Here is a 17,664-nt window from a genome sequence, read left to right as displayed (position 1 = left end):
TATCTTTACTAACAAAGTTCCAGGATGAATATCAAACTTTTCGTAACTTTTTTTCGGAGTAACAATAGTTTTATGGAAGATAAAACTTGCAACCATAATCAACAATATGATATTATTGGCATGAAGAATAGTATACTGGTGATCCATATCTATTAGAGAAACCAGAATATAAGATATTGATGATCATTCAATGAAGTTACTTGATGAAATACAAGAGAATTTTCTTGATGTTCTCAAAAAAAATTGATAATTTACTTAATGACAAAAATAAACTCTAGTTCAATAATTGTTAAAAATTTATATAACTAATAATGATGAAATTTTACAACATAAAAGAATTAATAACTTATGGTTTATTCCGCTACAAACAAATAAGAGTAAGAAGATTTAGAAACCTATTTCTCAAAAATTATTATGGTACTTGTCTTTAATTTTTTTTGGCTTTAATGATTATATTGTAGTGTACAAGTTACAACACTCTAAAAACTTGAACTAGCACAAAATTAGACAAGTGACGGAAAATTCAGACATCCGACACATTCACAAGCCACTAATCACATTTCTTTCAAAGAAAAAATATTACTTGGATTTCTGTAAGAACCGATCAATTTTGTCCCACATCCAACAAAAACTTAAACTATAACAATAGATATGCACATTTATAAGAAACCTCAATATTTAGAAAAGTAATCTATAAAAGTAAGATTTTCATTTTATAATTAAGTGAAAATCTTTTTCAACAGTTTTTTAATTATACAGAAGATAGTTTTTCTTTTTATATGGAAATTTAATTTTTCTTCAAATGTACAATTATGGTTAGTTGTTAACTAACACACCAAAATACACACCTGAATGGAAGATGTTATGGATGTGCGACCATAATACATACGTGAATGTAACGTGAGAAATGGAAGAAGACAATTGATTGGGAAATAGAAGAAGATATTGATGCATAATTAAAAATTGGCAAATTAAAATTTTTGTCTCTGAATTTTCACATGTACTAAATTATGTTTTATAAATTTTTTTGGCCGTGAATTTTTTTTTTTTAATTTATTGAGATTGTTGAATTTAAGGATATTTGTCTAATTTCATTTAATTTTACTAATTCGCTAATTGTCTATGTACTAAATTATGCTTCCCAGACATATTTACTAAATTATGCCCTTCAAACTTTAACACATACTAAATCATGTTCCTAAATTTTTATCAATGTTAGACTTTATTTACTAAAATTGGACAAAAGTCCTTAAATTCAACAATCTCAATAATTCAAGGAGAATTTTTAACAATCTTAAAAATTCAAGAAATATAATTTGGTACATGTCAAAGTTCTGGAAACAAAAGTTCTAATTAGACCATGTGTTTTGTAAAAGTTACTGACTGCATCTTCTATTTTGTTAAATGATAAAATAGATCCTATGTTTTTCAAAATGGTACAAATAGAACTTTGAACTTAATTTTCAATATTTTTTTTAATATAATCAACTTAAAGGCAGTTCATAATATGAACAAATGTAGAAAATATAATTAGCATTGTCATAGCACCTTTAGATTGAGTTATAATTAAGTTTTATTTTAACAAAAAAATCAATTCAAAGTATTATTTCGTACTATTTTAAAAAATTAAGGTCTATTTAGTCATTTAACAAAATAAAAAGTTTAATCACTAATGTATAAGACACATGGTCTAAAATGATACTCACTTTTATATAATTTTAATATTTAATACCCATCAATGGGTAATACTTTTTAGAAATTTTTACATGAAAAATCCATTTTACACAATTTATTACAAAATTACTCATACACGCCTATGTCTACATTTTTACTTACAAAGTTGGTTTTATTACACAAATACCACTTAGTCATCATTCCATGCATACACGTGTGCTTTCCCCATCCATCATCAATCAAATCCTACTCTCTTCCCTCTCTTTTTTCATTTTCTTTTCATTTCATTTTCGATTCTTCATTTCTGTTTTCTAAGTTCATTTGAATACAAGTAACCTCCATTAACCACCCATAATTGATAACGTTTTTCCCTCTTCTTTTTGGTTCATCCACGAATTTTCAACTTCCTCTTCTTCTGTTGTTGCTGCATTGTATTCGATTGGTTGGAAGGCGCTTGTATGTGTAATTAATGAATTGTCATTTCCAAAGAATGATGCATCGATGGTTGTTGTTGGGTTGTTGATGACATTCACACACATTGGGTATGTTGTGAAGTCGGGGTCTTTCAGTTTGAGTTGTATGTAGAAATGCAGGCTTTGATCATCCTTTATCCTCAATGGTTGGTATCCTTCCTTCACTTGATATTTCAGTTGCAAAACAGTGTTTTCTTGGTTGCACTCCAGGACATCTTTGAGTTTCTGTTGCAAATCTTCATAGTTACAATTGGCAGAAATGTAGTGTCCACTGGCTTCATAATTTTCATAATTCATTCGATCATCGAATTGTCCATTGTAGAAGACTAGGAATGGAATGTCTTTCCTTTCCTGTGTTTTTGCAATGGTTATTAGTCCGAGGCAACGAATTTTAAAACTGGTTTGATTCTGTTATGAAATAGAGTACAAACTTACTTCTATCTCTGTTCCTTTGTTCAAGCATTGTATTTCCTGTCCTGATTCCTGATTTTGCCATTTTTCGGTTGTTAATAAACTACAAAGAAACGAGAATAAAACTATTAAGAAACTTCATTTAAATTTTGGGAAACTAACCATTTCTCAAACTGTTCTGTCCTCTATCTTTTCCAGAATAAATTCCTGCAAAAAAACGTAATGAAACTATTATTAAATGATTATGCAACTGTAAACCAACTTAAAAACCACAATTCTATCCCCAAAATTACATAGTTCTTACTCATTGTCATTTTTCATCATGTTTATTCGAATCAGATCGATTTACAACTATTATAAAACTAATTTGCTACCATTAACATAAATCTTACCTTGTATATATGCTAGCTCTTGGTACTTGTCATTTGACACTTCTTCATGATTTCTAAACCATTTTCAAACGATAATGCAACTGTAAGCCAACGCAAAAAAATTAAAATACCTTATTAGTATCCATTGGTTCCTTAATCAGAATCAGTTCTTGTTTATTGTTTTTACGATATGAATTTCCTGTTGCACACCAGTGAATCAACCAGAATGCAACTAAAAATGCTGTGTATCATTGTTGAAAAAAAATTTCAGTTCATACCTTTTTTTTGGATTTGAGGGGGAGCTCCAGATCTGTTCAATACAGATTTACATTGCTTCAATCTGAATTTTCGACGCTCGTTTGAGTGATATTGCACTATAAAAACCGAAATCAAATGTTGAATTTCAGTTTCTCCACGGTTGTCCTGCTTTTTTTTTTTTTTTTAAATTTTTGTTTAGATCGTTGGATTTGTTCGTTTCCTATTGAAATTCGACGGGATTTACAGTTGTTTTACGTTCGATCTGGTTTCATTCTGGTTGCGTAGCCGACTGCATCGATGGAGCTTCATTCATCCTCTCCGTTTGTGACGTGCGGCTGAAGGTAAGGGCAAGTGGTATTTTTGTAATATTTTCATTTTGGGCTGTACAAATGTTCATTGGGCCGGCCCACAGTATTTTTGTAATATTTTTCCCTTTTTAGAATATTCCTGTTTTTTTCCCTATTTTTTAATGGTTTAATATTTTTAAAATTAATATTGATAGTTAAATTTATTTATTACATATGAATAGTTAATACACATCAAATAGTGTCATATATATATATGGGACACTTCTTAATGGGTAATACCCATTGATGGGAACTAAAAAAAAATTAATAAGGTAACAATCTAATAACTTTTTATGGCAAGTTTCTAACAATTATTTAAAAAAAAAATTATATTTATTTTTTATAAAATTGGAAATAATAATTACAACTAATAGTTTGAAAAAAAAAATTATAAATTATTTTTAAAAATTAATTAAAATTACTACTTTATTATTTTATGAAATTGTGAGTTTATTAATAATTTATTATAGTAAAACTAAAAATCATTTACATGTATGTTAATTTGTTTTTTTGATTAGGAGAATAAGAGCTTTATTGTGGAATCCAATTGTCTTAATATTATTCATACTCTTAAAAATAAAACGCTACAATACTTCTTAGTTCTTACTTAGGCTATTATTGTTAGAGAAATATTATTATCATCCAATGATTTTTTGATATTACCATGCATCATTCTCCTAGAATAACTAATGATGTATTGTTCATTATTTATATTTTTAGGATTGGAAGATGATAATCTTGTCTAGGAGTCAAATATAATTTTTTGTGCTGAAATTCTTGTGTTGGCAATTGTCATTAGTCAATAATGTTTATGACACTTTTTTCTTCCTTCATTTTTTTTTTTTGTTAAAATTTTTTTCATTGGTTTTGTTTTTATAGATTTTGGTAAACTCAAGTAGTTTTTTTGAAAAATAAAAACATATAAATAATTGTTAATTATTATGAAATTAAAGATTTTAGGTTTAGAAAAAATCTTATACATTTTATATGTATTAAAGTTTAAAGCTTAAAATTATTATTTTTTTTGTTTTCAATAATGCAATTTAGAATTCTAGTTTAGATAAATATACATTTTTTTTTTTCTTTTTAATTTTTAGAATGATTTTTATTAAAAAAAAATAGTTTGTTAGTTTTTTTTAATGTGTTTTATTTTTTAAATAACAATTCTATTTATAAATTTTTTTATTTCTATTAATAGTTTTATCTATTTTAGGAATATAGAGAATAACAAAATAGGAAATATTAATTTTTTAATATTTAATTAATGATTATAAATATCAACCATTAGATATTTGATCCAATGATCAAGAATAAAATACCCATACATGGGTAATACCCATTAAGACCGTACCCATATATATATATTCATATATATATATATATGGTTAGTCATTTCCCTTCAACAGGTAGTGGCGGACTCTTGTGCCTACAATTTTGTGAGCTGCACTCTTATATGATCAAACACTAGGATATTTTTTTAGTGTACTATTTGTGACCATTCGGTTCAAAAGTTGGTAAAAGTCCAAATTATTGATTCTAAATATCTTACCTGCATCCACTCTTTTATACATTATAAATCAAGTCAAACGCATGCACCAGCACCACTCTCCCATGGCACCTCGGCTAAAAGGGGCTTTACTTTATTTATTTAAATATATTGAATGAGAATAAGAAATATGTTTAAACAAATTTATTATTATTTTCAACTGCAAGAAAAAATGATCTATGTGAACGGTAAAACCCACGAAAGAAAGTTTATTCTTGGTAGTCTACGCTGGCTAATAAACTGTAATTAGAATCAGAATAATCAATGAAAGAAATGAATTGGGTTAAAATATAAAATAATCAGAAACAATATTTTATTTTTTTTGTTTACTAAACTGACCAGAAAGGAAATCATAATCATTTTATTTTGTTTATATAATCAGAAAAGATAATCGGAATGAATTAATTTGACTAAATTGTCATTGTTAGAACATGTAATAATTTTTTATTTATATATTTTTGAAGGGCATATTTGTCTTTTATATTTTTAATTAATAAAAATATAAAGGAAATTAGCGGCAAAAGTCTTTAAAATGTTCACTTTATTACAGATTAGTCCTTAAGCTCGAGAAATAGCGGCAATAGTCTTCAAGGTCGCACCCTTTGTAAGTTCGTTAGTCCTAAATTTAACTGCTCCGTTAATTTATTCAAAAGTGCTACGTGTTGAAGCCTTATTGGTCCAAATAATAATTTTAATTAAAAATAATTAAAATAAAATAAAAACTAAAAAATTATTTTAAAATTATAAATTTATTTTATTTTATTTATTTATTTATTTATTTTTTCTTAATCATCTTCTTCCTTTCTTCTTTTCAATCCCCATAAATCACCCTGACCCTTTCTCTTCTCTTTCCCCTTCGTCTTCTTCCTTCTACGCACCTCCACAACCACCATGGCCTGAATCTATTGAATCTCATACCAAAGAAACTCATAACTTTTTAGCTGTCACCCACCTATTTTGGGGTTTCTTTTTACCAAAAACAAACCTGCAACACCAGCTTGTACCAGACCAAAATTTCATAATTCCCAGGTCCCAAAACCCAGTTTTCCCTCCTGTCTGATCTCGTGAGCCTACCCGCTCTCTCTCTCTCTCTCTCTCTCTCTCTCTCTCTCTCTCTCTCTCTCTCTCTCTCTCTCTCTCTCTCTCTCTCTCTCTCTCTCTCTCTCTCTCTCTCTCGTCTTTATTGCTTCTCATCAAACAACCACGCCCAAACCCGACGTCGTCCATTCTCAGTCCTTCAAGCTTGAAATGAACCCAGAAAAATTGAAACTCGAACCCGACCTTCCACCCTCGAGCCCCTTGTCTGTCCGTCTTTCTCCTTTTCTCCTTCTCGGATGTGCACGACAATGGTGGTGCTCTGGTAATCGCAGTGGAGACCACAAATCGTGGGGTTTGGGTACGCTGGGGTTTCAGATCGGGGCGACTTCAATTTTTTTTTCCCTTTTCTTTTGGTTCATGTTTGAGTTTAATGTTTGTTCATGGATAAATGGAATTTTGGTGGTAGTGCTAGTTTGGGGTTGTTTCTGGCAGTGAGAAGAAGAAGACGAAGAAGAAAAGAAAGAAAAAGAAAAAAAAAAGAAAAAAGAAAATGAAAATTATTTTTAAATAATTTATTTATTTATTTTTATTTTTTAAAATTAAAATAATAATTTGGACCAATAATATTTCGACACATGGAAATTTTTTAAAAATAAACGGCTCAGTTAAAATTAGAACTAACAGACAAATAAAAAGTTTGACCTTGAGAACTATTGTCGCTATTTCTCGAGCTTGAGGACTAATCTGTAACAAAGTGAACATTTTGACAACCTTTGCCGCAAATTTCCCAAAATATAACTAATATAAAGTAAGTTAAGGAAATGGAAAGATATTCCTTATGAAAATGGAGGGAGAACCTTTCCTTTTGTTTTCTCTTTAATTTGTGTGGGTCCCACTAATTTCTTCTATTCCAAAATTTAGTAAACAAATGAATGGAATCAATCCCTTACAATTGATTCCCATTCCCCTTTAGTAAACATGCCATAAGTGGAGCGATAAAACATACTATCACATATAAAACTAATTTTCAGCCAAAATAAAAAGTAACAAACTTTATTTTATTTATTTATTTCAAGAAATTACATTGTATATCCACTTTATTTTAAGGATTTTTTACACTACATACTGAAATTTATAATTTTTTAATTTTTTAATTTTTTTATTAGGGGTGGAATTTTTTTTCAAAAATAATGTGGTTTTTTTAAAAATACTGTGTAAGTTTTATACTGTGTACTGTGTTAAGTTTTCACGGTTATTCCACGGTTATTTTTCAGCTGTTCCATTGTTGTTTTAATTGTTCTGTTTTGTTGTTTTACGTTTGTTATATAAAAAGACAGTATTTTTGTAAAAATTTCGTATGGCAGTAAAATTGTAAACTTTTGACCAAAATTCAATATTTTTGTGAAAATCTCTTATTTTAATTGTTTTGGGAAGAAAACCCTAATAACTTAGGCCCAGTTCTTGGTATAGACGGACTAGGCTTGTACCTAAGGCCCACTTAGCTCAAGGATTCAAAAAAAAATTCTTTTTAAAAATACACAATATTTTTACTAATTATGTTTACACCACATACTGAAATTTTACACTTTTTTTTCTTTTTTACGCCCTGTCAGCCAGCCAACCTGCGTGCCTGCGTGCCCAGCCAGCTAGCCAGCCCCGCACCCGTGTACGCAGCCTCAGGACTCCGCCCATCCGCCTTTCCTCCCTGACATCGACAGAATTACTGAGAGGGTGTCAGGGGGGACAACGACGGCTCAACCCGCTTACATAACAGGGACAAATTTTGGTTTGTCCGAGGTACAAAATGAAAGGAGCTTTTTTAGTGTAATTTAGGATTCTAAACATGGCAGGTTGCTTAGGAGACATTGTAATGATAGGTGAAAGCGACTGGTCATAGGATCCATGGGGGAAGCTGAAGGTGTAAGGAGATGGGGGCTGGCTATAAATTAGACTCTCCCATCCATTGCATAGGAGATTTTTTTGGGAGGGAAAAACTTGTATCATTGAAAGAAAATTTATGAGATATGACTTTCAAACACTTCAAAGATTCTGAAGTTCTTTCTTCTTAGCATTAAAGTCAAAGTTTCATTAAAGTTTATCAATATTATTAGTTGAAAAAGTTATCTATAAATGGATATTTTGTCAAAAAAAATTAGGACTGAGATGAAAGAATAAGATGGTTCTTTTGAAAAATGGTGGGTATACAGTTTATTTCTAGATAAAGAATTTAACTTTTATATTTAAACAATACCTAAGTTTGTAATAAAATATGGTGTGTTATGTTAGAAAAAGAAAAATTTTATTTACACCCTATAAAATGATAAGTACATTCAATATTTAAAAAAATTAAGCTTAAAATAATTTTTAAAAATCACTCTTAATATTCTTTTAATTTTTTTCTCATATTATTTTGTGTTAAATTCAATACTTATTTTAATTTATTTTCATATATATATTTTTTAAATCATGTATAATTTTTTATTCTTTTTTTCTAATAAAATTTCACACAATATATTTTTTTTTTTTTGCAGAAAATAAAAGGGATCCCATGATGCAAATTCCGTCTCTACCCCTTCAAACGTAAGGCAATCTCGAGGACTACGTTATAGGGGTCTTATATCTCATCCTACCTTACTTGGGTCATCAATACATACACCTCATGAGAATTCCTATCCCAAAGATACACCACACAGCAAGTCAGCCTTCAAGGGGCAAACATAAATCCCTCACAATTGAGGGGATAAGTGAAAGTCGAACCCTTGACCCAAATAAGGGAGGAGACCTGTAAAGACTTTCCTACCACTACACCACGCAACACGTGGTTTCACATAATTTTTTATTTTAATTTTTTGTTATAAAATTTGAAGTATGATTTATTTTTACTTAATAGGAATATTTTTTAAGAATATGAATTGAAAAAAAAAATCTAAAAAAAAAATCTAACATAATTAAAGATATATAAAAATTATTAAAATAGAGTATTTATAAATTTTTAAAGTGCAAATAAAACTCCCCATAAAAAAACTTAAAATAAAATGGGGTGAACATGTAAATCCCCAATAAAGTAGGGGCCTTCAATTTAGGGTGAGGAGAAATGCTAAAAGGCACCAATGGTGCCTAGTACCCTCCTATGTGTCAATATTGTTATTGGTCAAACTAAGTATCGAGTCTCATATGATTTAATGTTATAACTTTTAGTGAGTATCACTAGCCAATCGAAAGGCGACATGTCCAAAGGTGTTAGGCACCACTGGTATCCAATAACAATACTCGGACTTTTTGCGCATATGGTAGTGCAGGTAGAGCGAGCCTGCACGTCACCACTCATAGATTAACAAAAGGGATAATTACATATGACACCATTTCTTGTAAAAAAAAATTACATTTTTACGTTTGCAAATTTTTTTTTTTTTTTTACATTTGTTTTTCATAGAAATAACACGATCACAACAAGAAAACTACATAAAAGTGACATAAAAATAACATCTAAATAATATCAAAACAACAACAAAAAATAACATACAGATAATAAAAAATCAACAACAAATTAACAAAAGTACAACATAAAAGGACCGTATTTTTTATAAATAAAATCACAAAAATCGTAAAAATGCTTAAAATTCTGTGAAATTGTATTTTTGTAATTTTTTTATTATTTTTGTGTATTTGTGAAACAATCCCTTAACAAAAGCCCAAATTTCTCTACATCCAGAGGGCGTGAATGATCAGAAGAGTTTGTTCAGTTGCAAACCCCCTCTTTTCCAATAATTTCTGTAGTAAACTCACCACAAATAGTCATAACCATCACCACCATTATGTGTAAACACACATAATTATATAAATATATAAAATACACATAATGAGATATCTGTAAATGGCATGGCACTACTAGAATCAGATTAGCAATACCGCACTTTGAGTGGATATCTAAATGGCTAATCTAATGGATACGCATACGCGTGACAACATCCCACCAACGTCCAAGACTACCTTGCACCCAACTCATTTTCATATTCCTTGGACCTCTTTATATAAGTCACTCAATCAGTGTGGTTCTAATTATCTCTTATTAACACACTACTACTTGCTTAATTATCTTAATAATTAATACACATTACACAAACGGCCATGAAAGCCATTTTGCTCTTTCTACTATTATTTGTGCCCTTCATTTTCTCACTGTTGAGAGAAACTAAAGCAGCTCAAGCTGGTGGGAGCAATAACCATGGACTTTATATCGTATACATGGGAGCCTCACCCTCAACCGACGGTTCCTTAAGAGATGACCATGCTAAACTTATCAACTCTTTGTTCAGACGGTGATAATTAATAACTTCTTTCATTTTTTTGGACTGCTTGTATATCTATCTATATATTCATTCACTCTATTTGTTTTATATTATAGTAAAGCAAATGCTTTAGTGCATACCTATAAGCACGGATTCTCTGGTTTTGCGGCTCGTTTATCAGAAGCAGAAGCAGAGTTAGTGGCTAAGAAACCCGGTGTGGTATCGGTTTTTCCTGATCCCATGCTAAAGCTACACACAACTCATTCATGGGATTTTCTCAAGTACCAAACAGCTCTTAAAATCGACTCTTTTCCCAATAAAAATTCCAACACATCTTCCTCAGCTTCTAATGCTGCTGCTGCTTCATCCAACGGTGGAGGAGACACCATCATTGGAATACTGGATACGGGTATTTGGCCCGAATCGAAAAGTTTCAGCGATGAAGGAATGGCTCCCATTCCAACTGGATGGAAAGGAAAGTGCATGGCTGGTCGTAACTTCAACTCCTCCAATTGTAACAAGTAATATACATAAAGAAACAAAATGAGTCTTAGTTAAGTTAGAAACTCTCGTGTTATTTACTTTTATTTTGGTTATTAATCAGGAAGCTGATCGGGGCAAGATTTTACGACGACGAAGACGATGATACTCCGGAGGAGTACCAAACGGCAAGGGATTTAGTTGGACACGGTACACACGTGGCATCGACTGCAGCAGGGTGCACCGTCTCAGGTGCCTCCTACTACGGCCTAGCCACGGGGACAGCCAAGGGTGGATCACCTAGTTCGAGAATCGCAGTCTACAGGGTCTGCAGCCCACAAGGCTGCCTTGGCTCTACTATATTGAAGGCTTATGACGACGCCATTGAAGACGGGGTCGACGTGCTCTCCCTCTCGCTTGGTGCTTCTGCTGCATATCAACCTGACTTGTACACTGACCCTATTGCTATAGGGGCTTTCCATGCTGTGGAGAAGGGGATTACCGTAGTGTGCTCTGCTGGGAATGATGGACCCTCACCATCAACGGTTACGAATGCTGTGCCTTGGATTTTGACCGTTGCAGCTACTACAATTGACCGGGATTTCGAATCCAATCTCTTGTTGGGTGGAAACAAAGTGATTAAGGTATCTTCTTCTTTCTTTTGGTTCAAAGAAAACAGGACATCATCATGTCCTACATGTTAGCTCAAAGTAACTTACTTGTTAAGCATCAACTAATTCAGGGAGAAGGCATAAACTTCTCAGCTCTTAAAAAAACTCCTGAGTACCCATTGATATACGCCAAGTCTGCCAAGAAAAGTGAGGGGGATGACAATAGAGCCAGGTAATATAAATTGCTTGTTTCAAATAATAATCCTTGTTTGCTGCAACTACTAATTAGTCATTAACTAATCTGAAAATCACTGAACAATCAAAACATTATCAGTAATTGCCAAGATGATTCATTGGAAGCAACAACGATTAAGGGGAAAATCGTTGTCTGTGAGAGGAAAGATGGCTATTCAACCTATGAGAAGATTGATACAGTGAAGAGTCTCGGAGGAATAGGTGTTGTTGTCATCGACGACGAATCAAGGGCTGTCGCTGATAATTATAAAGCTTTTCCAGCAACTGTCATCAGTTCTAAAGATGCTACCGATATCCTCTCCTACATCAACTCAACCAAGTAAGAATTGTGGTGAAAATTGAAAACGATATATTCTTTAGTTCCAAATATTTCTGTTAATCAAGACCAGCTTTTGTTTTTTTTTTTTGTTTTCATGCTTGACAATATAGGAATCCAGTTGCTACAATTTTACCAACTGAGACGGTAACAGAGTATAAACCAGCTCCTGCTGTGGCATATTTCTCATCCAGAGGGCCTTCATACATTACCTCTAACATGATCAAGGCAAGGCTATTCACTACCGTTCCCTGATTTCCCTCGATGGATCTAACACCAAAGTTTCTTTCTGATTTCTCACTAGTATTTGTCTTTATTTTGTACACTCTGCTCTGCAGCCTGATATAGCAGCACCTGGTGTGAACATTCTTGCGGCGTGGATTGCTAACGACACAGATGACACCCCTGCTGGCAAAGACCCTCCACTGTACAACGTTATTTCAGGTACTTCCATGTCGTGTCCACATGTTTCTGGTGTAGCTGCTACAGTAAAGTCCCAGCACCCTGATTGGAGTCCCTCCGCAATCAAATCTGCTATCATGACAACTGCGACTCAATTGAACAATCTGAAAGCTCCAATAACAACAGACTCAGGTTCTGTGGCCACACCCTTTGATTATGGAGCAGGTGAAGTAACAACAGAAGGACCATTACAGCCAGGGTTGGTTTATGAAACCACTATTGTTGATTACCTCAACTTTCTATGCTATTTTGGGTATAACGAATCGAAGATTAAACTCATCTCGAAAACTATGCCTAACAACTTTACTTGCCCTGAAGACTCAAGCTCTGAGAAGATATCAAATATCAACTATCCCTCAATAGCAATCTCCAACTTCAATGGGAGTGCAAGCAAGACAATAAGCAGGGTCGTCAAATATGTTGGGGATAATGAAGCAGTTTTCACTGCTACCATTGAAGCACCAAGTGGCTTAAACGTCACAGTGAAACCAGATGAATTGCGATTTAAAGGCTACAATCAGACATTGACTTATCAAGTGACTTTCACCTTTCATGGGGTTATGAAAAAGAATTCAATGGGGGTGATTTCTTGGACAAATGAAATGTATAATGTTCGTTCCCCTTTTGTGCTACTCCCCTGAAACTAGATTAGAAAACACACAGCGACAAATCATCGTATGATGATTTCTCCACCAAGTCAATTATTGAAATGTAGTAGTAACTCCGATGCTTAACTTCCATCTTAAATAAAAATTAGAAAGATAAAAAAAATAGACTTTTACCACTTGCTGTGATCAGTACATAATCTAACAATGAAAGTGGGGACCCTTGTAAAGAATATTAGGAAAAACCCATGAATTTAAATTCGATACGTGTTAAAAGCACGAATATTCTTAAAGTAAGCACTAAAGAATGTCACATCACTAACCAAAAATCTATGGTTCCATGATTCCTTCAGATTAGCCTTTTAACAATTATGTTAAAAGATGTGGAAGGAAGCTCTCTTGGATATAAGACAATCCAAGGTTCAAACAAAGATTATAACAAAATATGAACAAACAAGTAAAGAAAAGAACAATGGATAAAGAACAACATTTTATAACATTCATATACTTGAAGAGATCCAGATAAACATCACAGTATCTAAAGGAGAGATTGAGAAGATTTGTAGGAGCATTAAATTACAAAGTTTTATGGACTAGGAGGCTTTCCCCATGTTGGATTGCAATAACATTCAGTAACCTCGAAATCCAATTAAGGCCAAAAGAGAAAAGGAAAAGAAATACTTGAGCACAGAAACAAAGTAGTTCATTTGTTGTAAACAAGTTTTACTCAAATGCCCATTGGTTTTCCCTGCGAACTTCCTCCTCTTCTTCTGGTGTAAAGTCATTCTTGATGTTGAAGGTCTTGCGAATCTCCTCAGGAGTTTTGCCCTTGATCATGTCCGCCACCGTCTGGCAAGTCAGGTCCAGCAAGCTCTTGATGTTCAAATAGTTTGCAGCCTAGAAAAACCATAAAGGGTCGTCTCATAAACTTAAAATTTCTTCAAATTATATCCAAAATTTCACAAACAGGAAGAGACTATGCAGTACTATACATCATCATAATTCAGAGAATCTATACAACAAAGTTGATTCTATTATGAATAAACACCCATAAGAACACCATCTGCGAACCCAGCAAAATTAAATAAGCACTACAAACCCTAACTATAAAATCGATGCAATAAAAATGAAAGAAGGTATATATAAAATTCAGTGGATAGCAGGGAAGAAGAAACGAACCAAGATGAGATCGAAAAGAGTGGCCTGGTCAACCTTGACGAAGTCTGTGTCCCAAGACTTGAGTTCATCGTCGACGGAAGAGGCGCGGTCGTCGACCTTAGGAGCCTCGACATGTTTTTTGCAGTACTCGATGACCTTAGACAAGATCTTGCTGGTGACGTTGGGAAGGGGAATACCATTGTCAGCGCAATCGTCCTCGATCATGTGCTTGATGGTCTGCGACTCCAAGGCCACCGCCTCATCGACCTCGAAGGTTTCACCATCGGAGCTTTTCAACGTAATCTTTCTGCCGGACGACATCGATTGAAGCGATCTCGGGCTGGGATGCTCTGATCGATTCGAAGAAAAAGAGAAGGAAAGGGATACGGATTGGGATGAAGATGAAGACAATAGAATTAGAAACCTAACTTTTATATTTGAGAATACCAAAAAAAAAAAAGAAAAGAAAAGGTAACTTAAAGAAATATTAATATTATTTTTAGCAAAATTCTACCATAGTATTTATTCTCAAAAAAAAAAAAAATTTCTACCATGGGACCACTCCTATAGTTTTTTTTTTTTTTTTGAGAAAAGGCTACTATATTAAAACCAAGAGTTATAATACAATAGACATTAGTGGAGGTGGAAATTCCTCTAACCATAGACAATCAGTATCCACCGAAAGAGCAAATTTAGCAAAAGTATGAGCAGCAGTATTCGCTCCTCTCTTTACATGTGAAATTTGAACTCCAGGGAAATTGGACACTAAATGTAAAATATCAGACAACAAGCCGTGAAAATCAGAGATTGTGGCTTGTTGGGATTTCAAGCCATTAATCAGCAAGAGTGAATCAGATTCAATGTAATCCACTTGCATCCGAAGGTCCTTGAGCCATTGCAGGCTATGAAGCAGAGCTAAAGCTTCCATAATTTCTGGTTTAAAACAGCCTGGAAAAGGCCTTGACATAGCATCGATACAATCACCACTACTGTTTCTTAGTATAGCACCAAAACCAGTAATTTGAGTAGCTTTGTTTACAGCCGCATCCGTATTGAGTTTCAGTCTTCTTGAAGTCGGATTCAACCATTTTGGAACAGTTGAAGATGGTATCGCAGCATGTGGTGGGGCAGGAGACTGATGCTTCGACATTGTCCGCTGTTGTGTGTTGTTTGCACCTCGGGCTGAATGAAAATCATCAAGATAGGTCATAGCCTTGAAAAGCAACAACTCAGTCAGTTGAGTTTTTGAACCATGGCGCTCCTTGTTTCTTTTTGTCCAAAGACTCCATAAAATGCAAGCAAATTGTTCTAGTTCCAAGTTAGACCAGATCGTGGAGACATGGATTAAAATATATTTGAGTGGAACATGTGTTTGAAGGAGATTTCTAACAGCAAAGGTGGATAAACGCCAGAATTTCCTTGGTCGCTTACAATGGAAGAGAGCATGCAGTATAGTCTCTTTCTCACGGTGGCATAATGGGCAGAAGTCGGTGTCACTGATATGTCTTGTATGCAAGATATCAAGGACCGGCAAACAGTCTTGGATTGCTCTCCAAAGAAAGATATGAACCTTAGACGGAATGGAGAGAGACCAGAATTTTTTCCACCACAACATTGCAGCAGAGGTGCTGGTGTTTGGTTGCTGATCTTCAAGGAGTAAGGCCATTTTATAGCCAGACTTGACAGTATTGTTGGAAATTATTTTACCAGGATCTTAGATCTACTCACAAGTATGTTTATTAACACCCTAAATATGAACTTTCTAAAACGATAAATTAAACACATATAAAGTTTAAGAAACCTTACATTGGTTGCAGCGGAATAATATGACTCCTTTCGTTCAGATATCTAGCCCTTGATTCCTTTCTGTAGCAGAGCATTATCAATATCTGAACCTGGATCTCTTTCTCTGAATCTTTGATGCTGAAACTCCTTTGCTGATGATCTTTCTTCACGATCTTCCTCACTATGATTGAGGTATCACTTGATGTCTGTGGGCACTACTCTAATCACTAAGGATTTCGAAATTCAAAGGAAGAAGAAAGAAGAAGTGGTAGCTAAAGATAGGGAGAGAGAAGGCTCAGTTTTTCTGATTCAGAAAGTGTCAGAAGAAAAGTCTAATTTTTTCTGAAGCCTTCACTATCTATTTATAGCATTCCACTAGGGTTAGGTTTGAATTATATGGCATTAAAATAATGAAAAAATCAACTTAAAAACCTACAATAGGTGGCCGGCCAAGCATTAGTGGATTGGGCCTTGGGTTTTGTAATTTTGCAATTTTAACACCTTTTGTATCTGATTTTCTCAAAAATGCCAATTTCCTAATTCAACCATTTAAATGCCAATTCTAACTATTTAATAACTATAAATAATTATTAAATAATATTGTCATTTATCATATTTATTATTTGAACCATACAAAGTATCATAATTAACAAATATGCCCCTATAAACTCTTTCTTTACAATTTCGCCCTTACTTAGTGAAAATTTCACAAATAGACATAGTCTAATTTGAGAATTATAATTGATTAATCAAAACCAATTACATGAGTCTTACAAGCAATATTATCTCAACTAGTGGGGGGACCATGGGTCTATATAACCGAGCTTCCAATAAGTAGATCAAGAATTTAGCACTAAAATTCACTAACTTATTAATTCTTCGTTGAATCCACGCATAGAACTTAGAATTGCACTCTCAGTATATAGAATGCTCTATATGTTCCACCATATAGACACATCATTAGTTATCCATTGTTATAATCCTAATGTGATCAATGATCCTCTATATGAATGATCTACACTGTAAAGGGATTAAATTACCGTTACACCCTACAATGTATTTATTCCTTAAAACACTTGACCCTGTATAAATGATATTTCAGCTTATGTGAAATGAGTACTCCACCATTTATGTTCGTTTGGTCAAGCTTGAAGGAGATCATCCTTTGCTTACTATTCGCCAGATAGAAGTTATAGATTCCATGTTTATGATAGCGCTCCCACTCAATTGCACTACCGTGTTCCCAAAAAGTACGTATCACCCTGACCAAAAGGTATGCTTAACTAACAATTCAAGGAACACGAATAGCCTTTCAAGATTGAGCCTAATCATAACAGGATTAAGATCATTTGATCTAGGATCAACTAGGCGATATTGACTTGAATAGATTTTACGGTAAGTTTAATTAAATCTAAGTCAAAGTTCAATATCGGTCCCTTCCGATGCATACTCCATGCATCCAACCTGAGCTTTACTTTAACCAATGCTCTGGAAAGAACATAGCACTTCTCCAAATGCAAGTAAACTCTGTTGTAGATTATCATATCAGTAAAACCCTGTGTCTGATAAATCTAGGAAACTTTAT

At 33.2% G+C, this 17,664-nt stretch overlaps 3 protein-coding genes across 3 annotated transcripts; 1 reads left to right on the top strand and 2 right to left on the bottom strand.

Annotated features, from left to right (window-relative positions):
• Positions 1 to 9,921: 9,921 nt before the first annotated feature.
• On the top strand, positions 9,922 to 13,315 carry LOC115723574 (CO(2)-response secreted protease). The gene is made up of 7 exons (XM_030653064.2): positions 9,922 to 10,437; positions 10,524 to 10,928; positions 11,012 to 11,531; positions 11,630 to 11,730; positions 11,833 to 12,072; positions 12,183 to 12,297; positions 12,408 to 13,315. The coding sequence occupies exons 1-7, from the start codon at positions 10,247 to 10,249 to the stop codon at positions 13,170 to 13,172; spliced, it is 2,337 nt and encodes a 778-aa protein (XP_030508924.1). The 5' UTR covers positions 9,922 to 10,246; the 3' UTR covers positions 13,173 to 13,315.
• A 294-nt stretch (positions 13,316 to 13,609) lies between these two features.
• LOC115723577 (SKP1-like protein 1B) lies at positions 13,610 to 14,784 on the bottom strand. Its single transcript, XM_030653066.2, has 2 exons — positions 14,316 to 14,784; positions 13,610 to 14,033 (listed from the first exon to the last, which is right to left on the bottom strand). Exons 1-2 carry the CDS (start codon positions 14,613 to 14,615, stop codon positions 13,860 to 13,862), a joined length of 474 nt encoding a protein of 157 aa, XP_030508926.1. The 5' UTR covers positions 14,616 to 14,784; the 3' UTR covers positions 13,610 to 13,859.
• Positions 14,785 to 14,910: 126 nt separating this feature from the next.
• Positions 14,911 to 15,960, bottom strand: LOC115725456 (uncharacterized). The gene has a single exon (XM_030654988.2). It carries the CDS (start codon positions 15,958 to 15,960, stop codon positions 14,911 to 14,913), a length of 1,050 nt encoding a protein of 349 aa, XP_030510848.2.
• Between the last annotated feature and the right edge of the window lie 1,704 nt (positions 15,961 to 17,664).

Source organism: Cannabis sativa, chromosome X, assembly GCF_029168945.1.
Source record: "Cannabis sativa cultivar Pink pepper isolate KNU-18-1 chromosome X, ASM2916894v1, whole genome shotgun sequence".
Lineage (NCBI taxonomy): Eukaryota > Viridiplantae > Streptophyta > Magnoliopsida > Rosales > Cannabaceae > Cannabis > Cannabis sativa.
The sequence above is the reverse complement of the archived record's forward strand: the minus strand, read 5'-3'. Positions and strand labels throughout refer to the sequence as shown.

Excerpts from the sequence above, each read along its gene's own strand:
- LOC115723574 (XM_030653064.2), top strand. The coding sequence starts at position 10,247 with ATGAAAGCCATTTTGCTCTTTCTACTATTATTTGTGCCCTTCATTTTC. Across the intron at positions 11,731-11,832 it reads GGGGATGACAATAGAGCCAG|TAATTGCCAAGATGATTCAT; the intron begins GTAATATAAATT and ends AAACATTATCAG. Across the intron at positions 12,073-12,182 it reads TCCTACATCAACTCAACCAA|GAATCCAGTTGCTACAATTT; the intron begins GTAAGAATTGTG and ends TTGACAATATAG.
- LOC115723577 (XM_030653066.2), bottom strand. The coding sequence starts at position 14,615 with ATGTCGTCCGGCAGAAAGATTACGTTGAAAAGCTCCGATGGTGAAACC. Across the intron at positions 14,034-14,315 it reads CTCTTTTCGATCTCATCTTG|GCTGCAAACTATTTGAACAT; the intron begins GTTCGTTTCTTC and ends TGGTTTTTCTAG.
- LOC115725456 (XM_030654988.2), bottom strand. The coding sequence starts at position 15,960 with ATGGCCTTACTCCTTGAAGATCAGCAACCAAACACCAGCACCTCTGCT.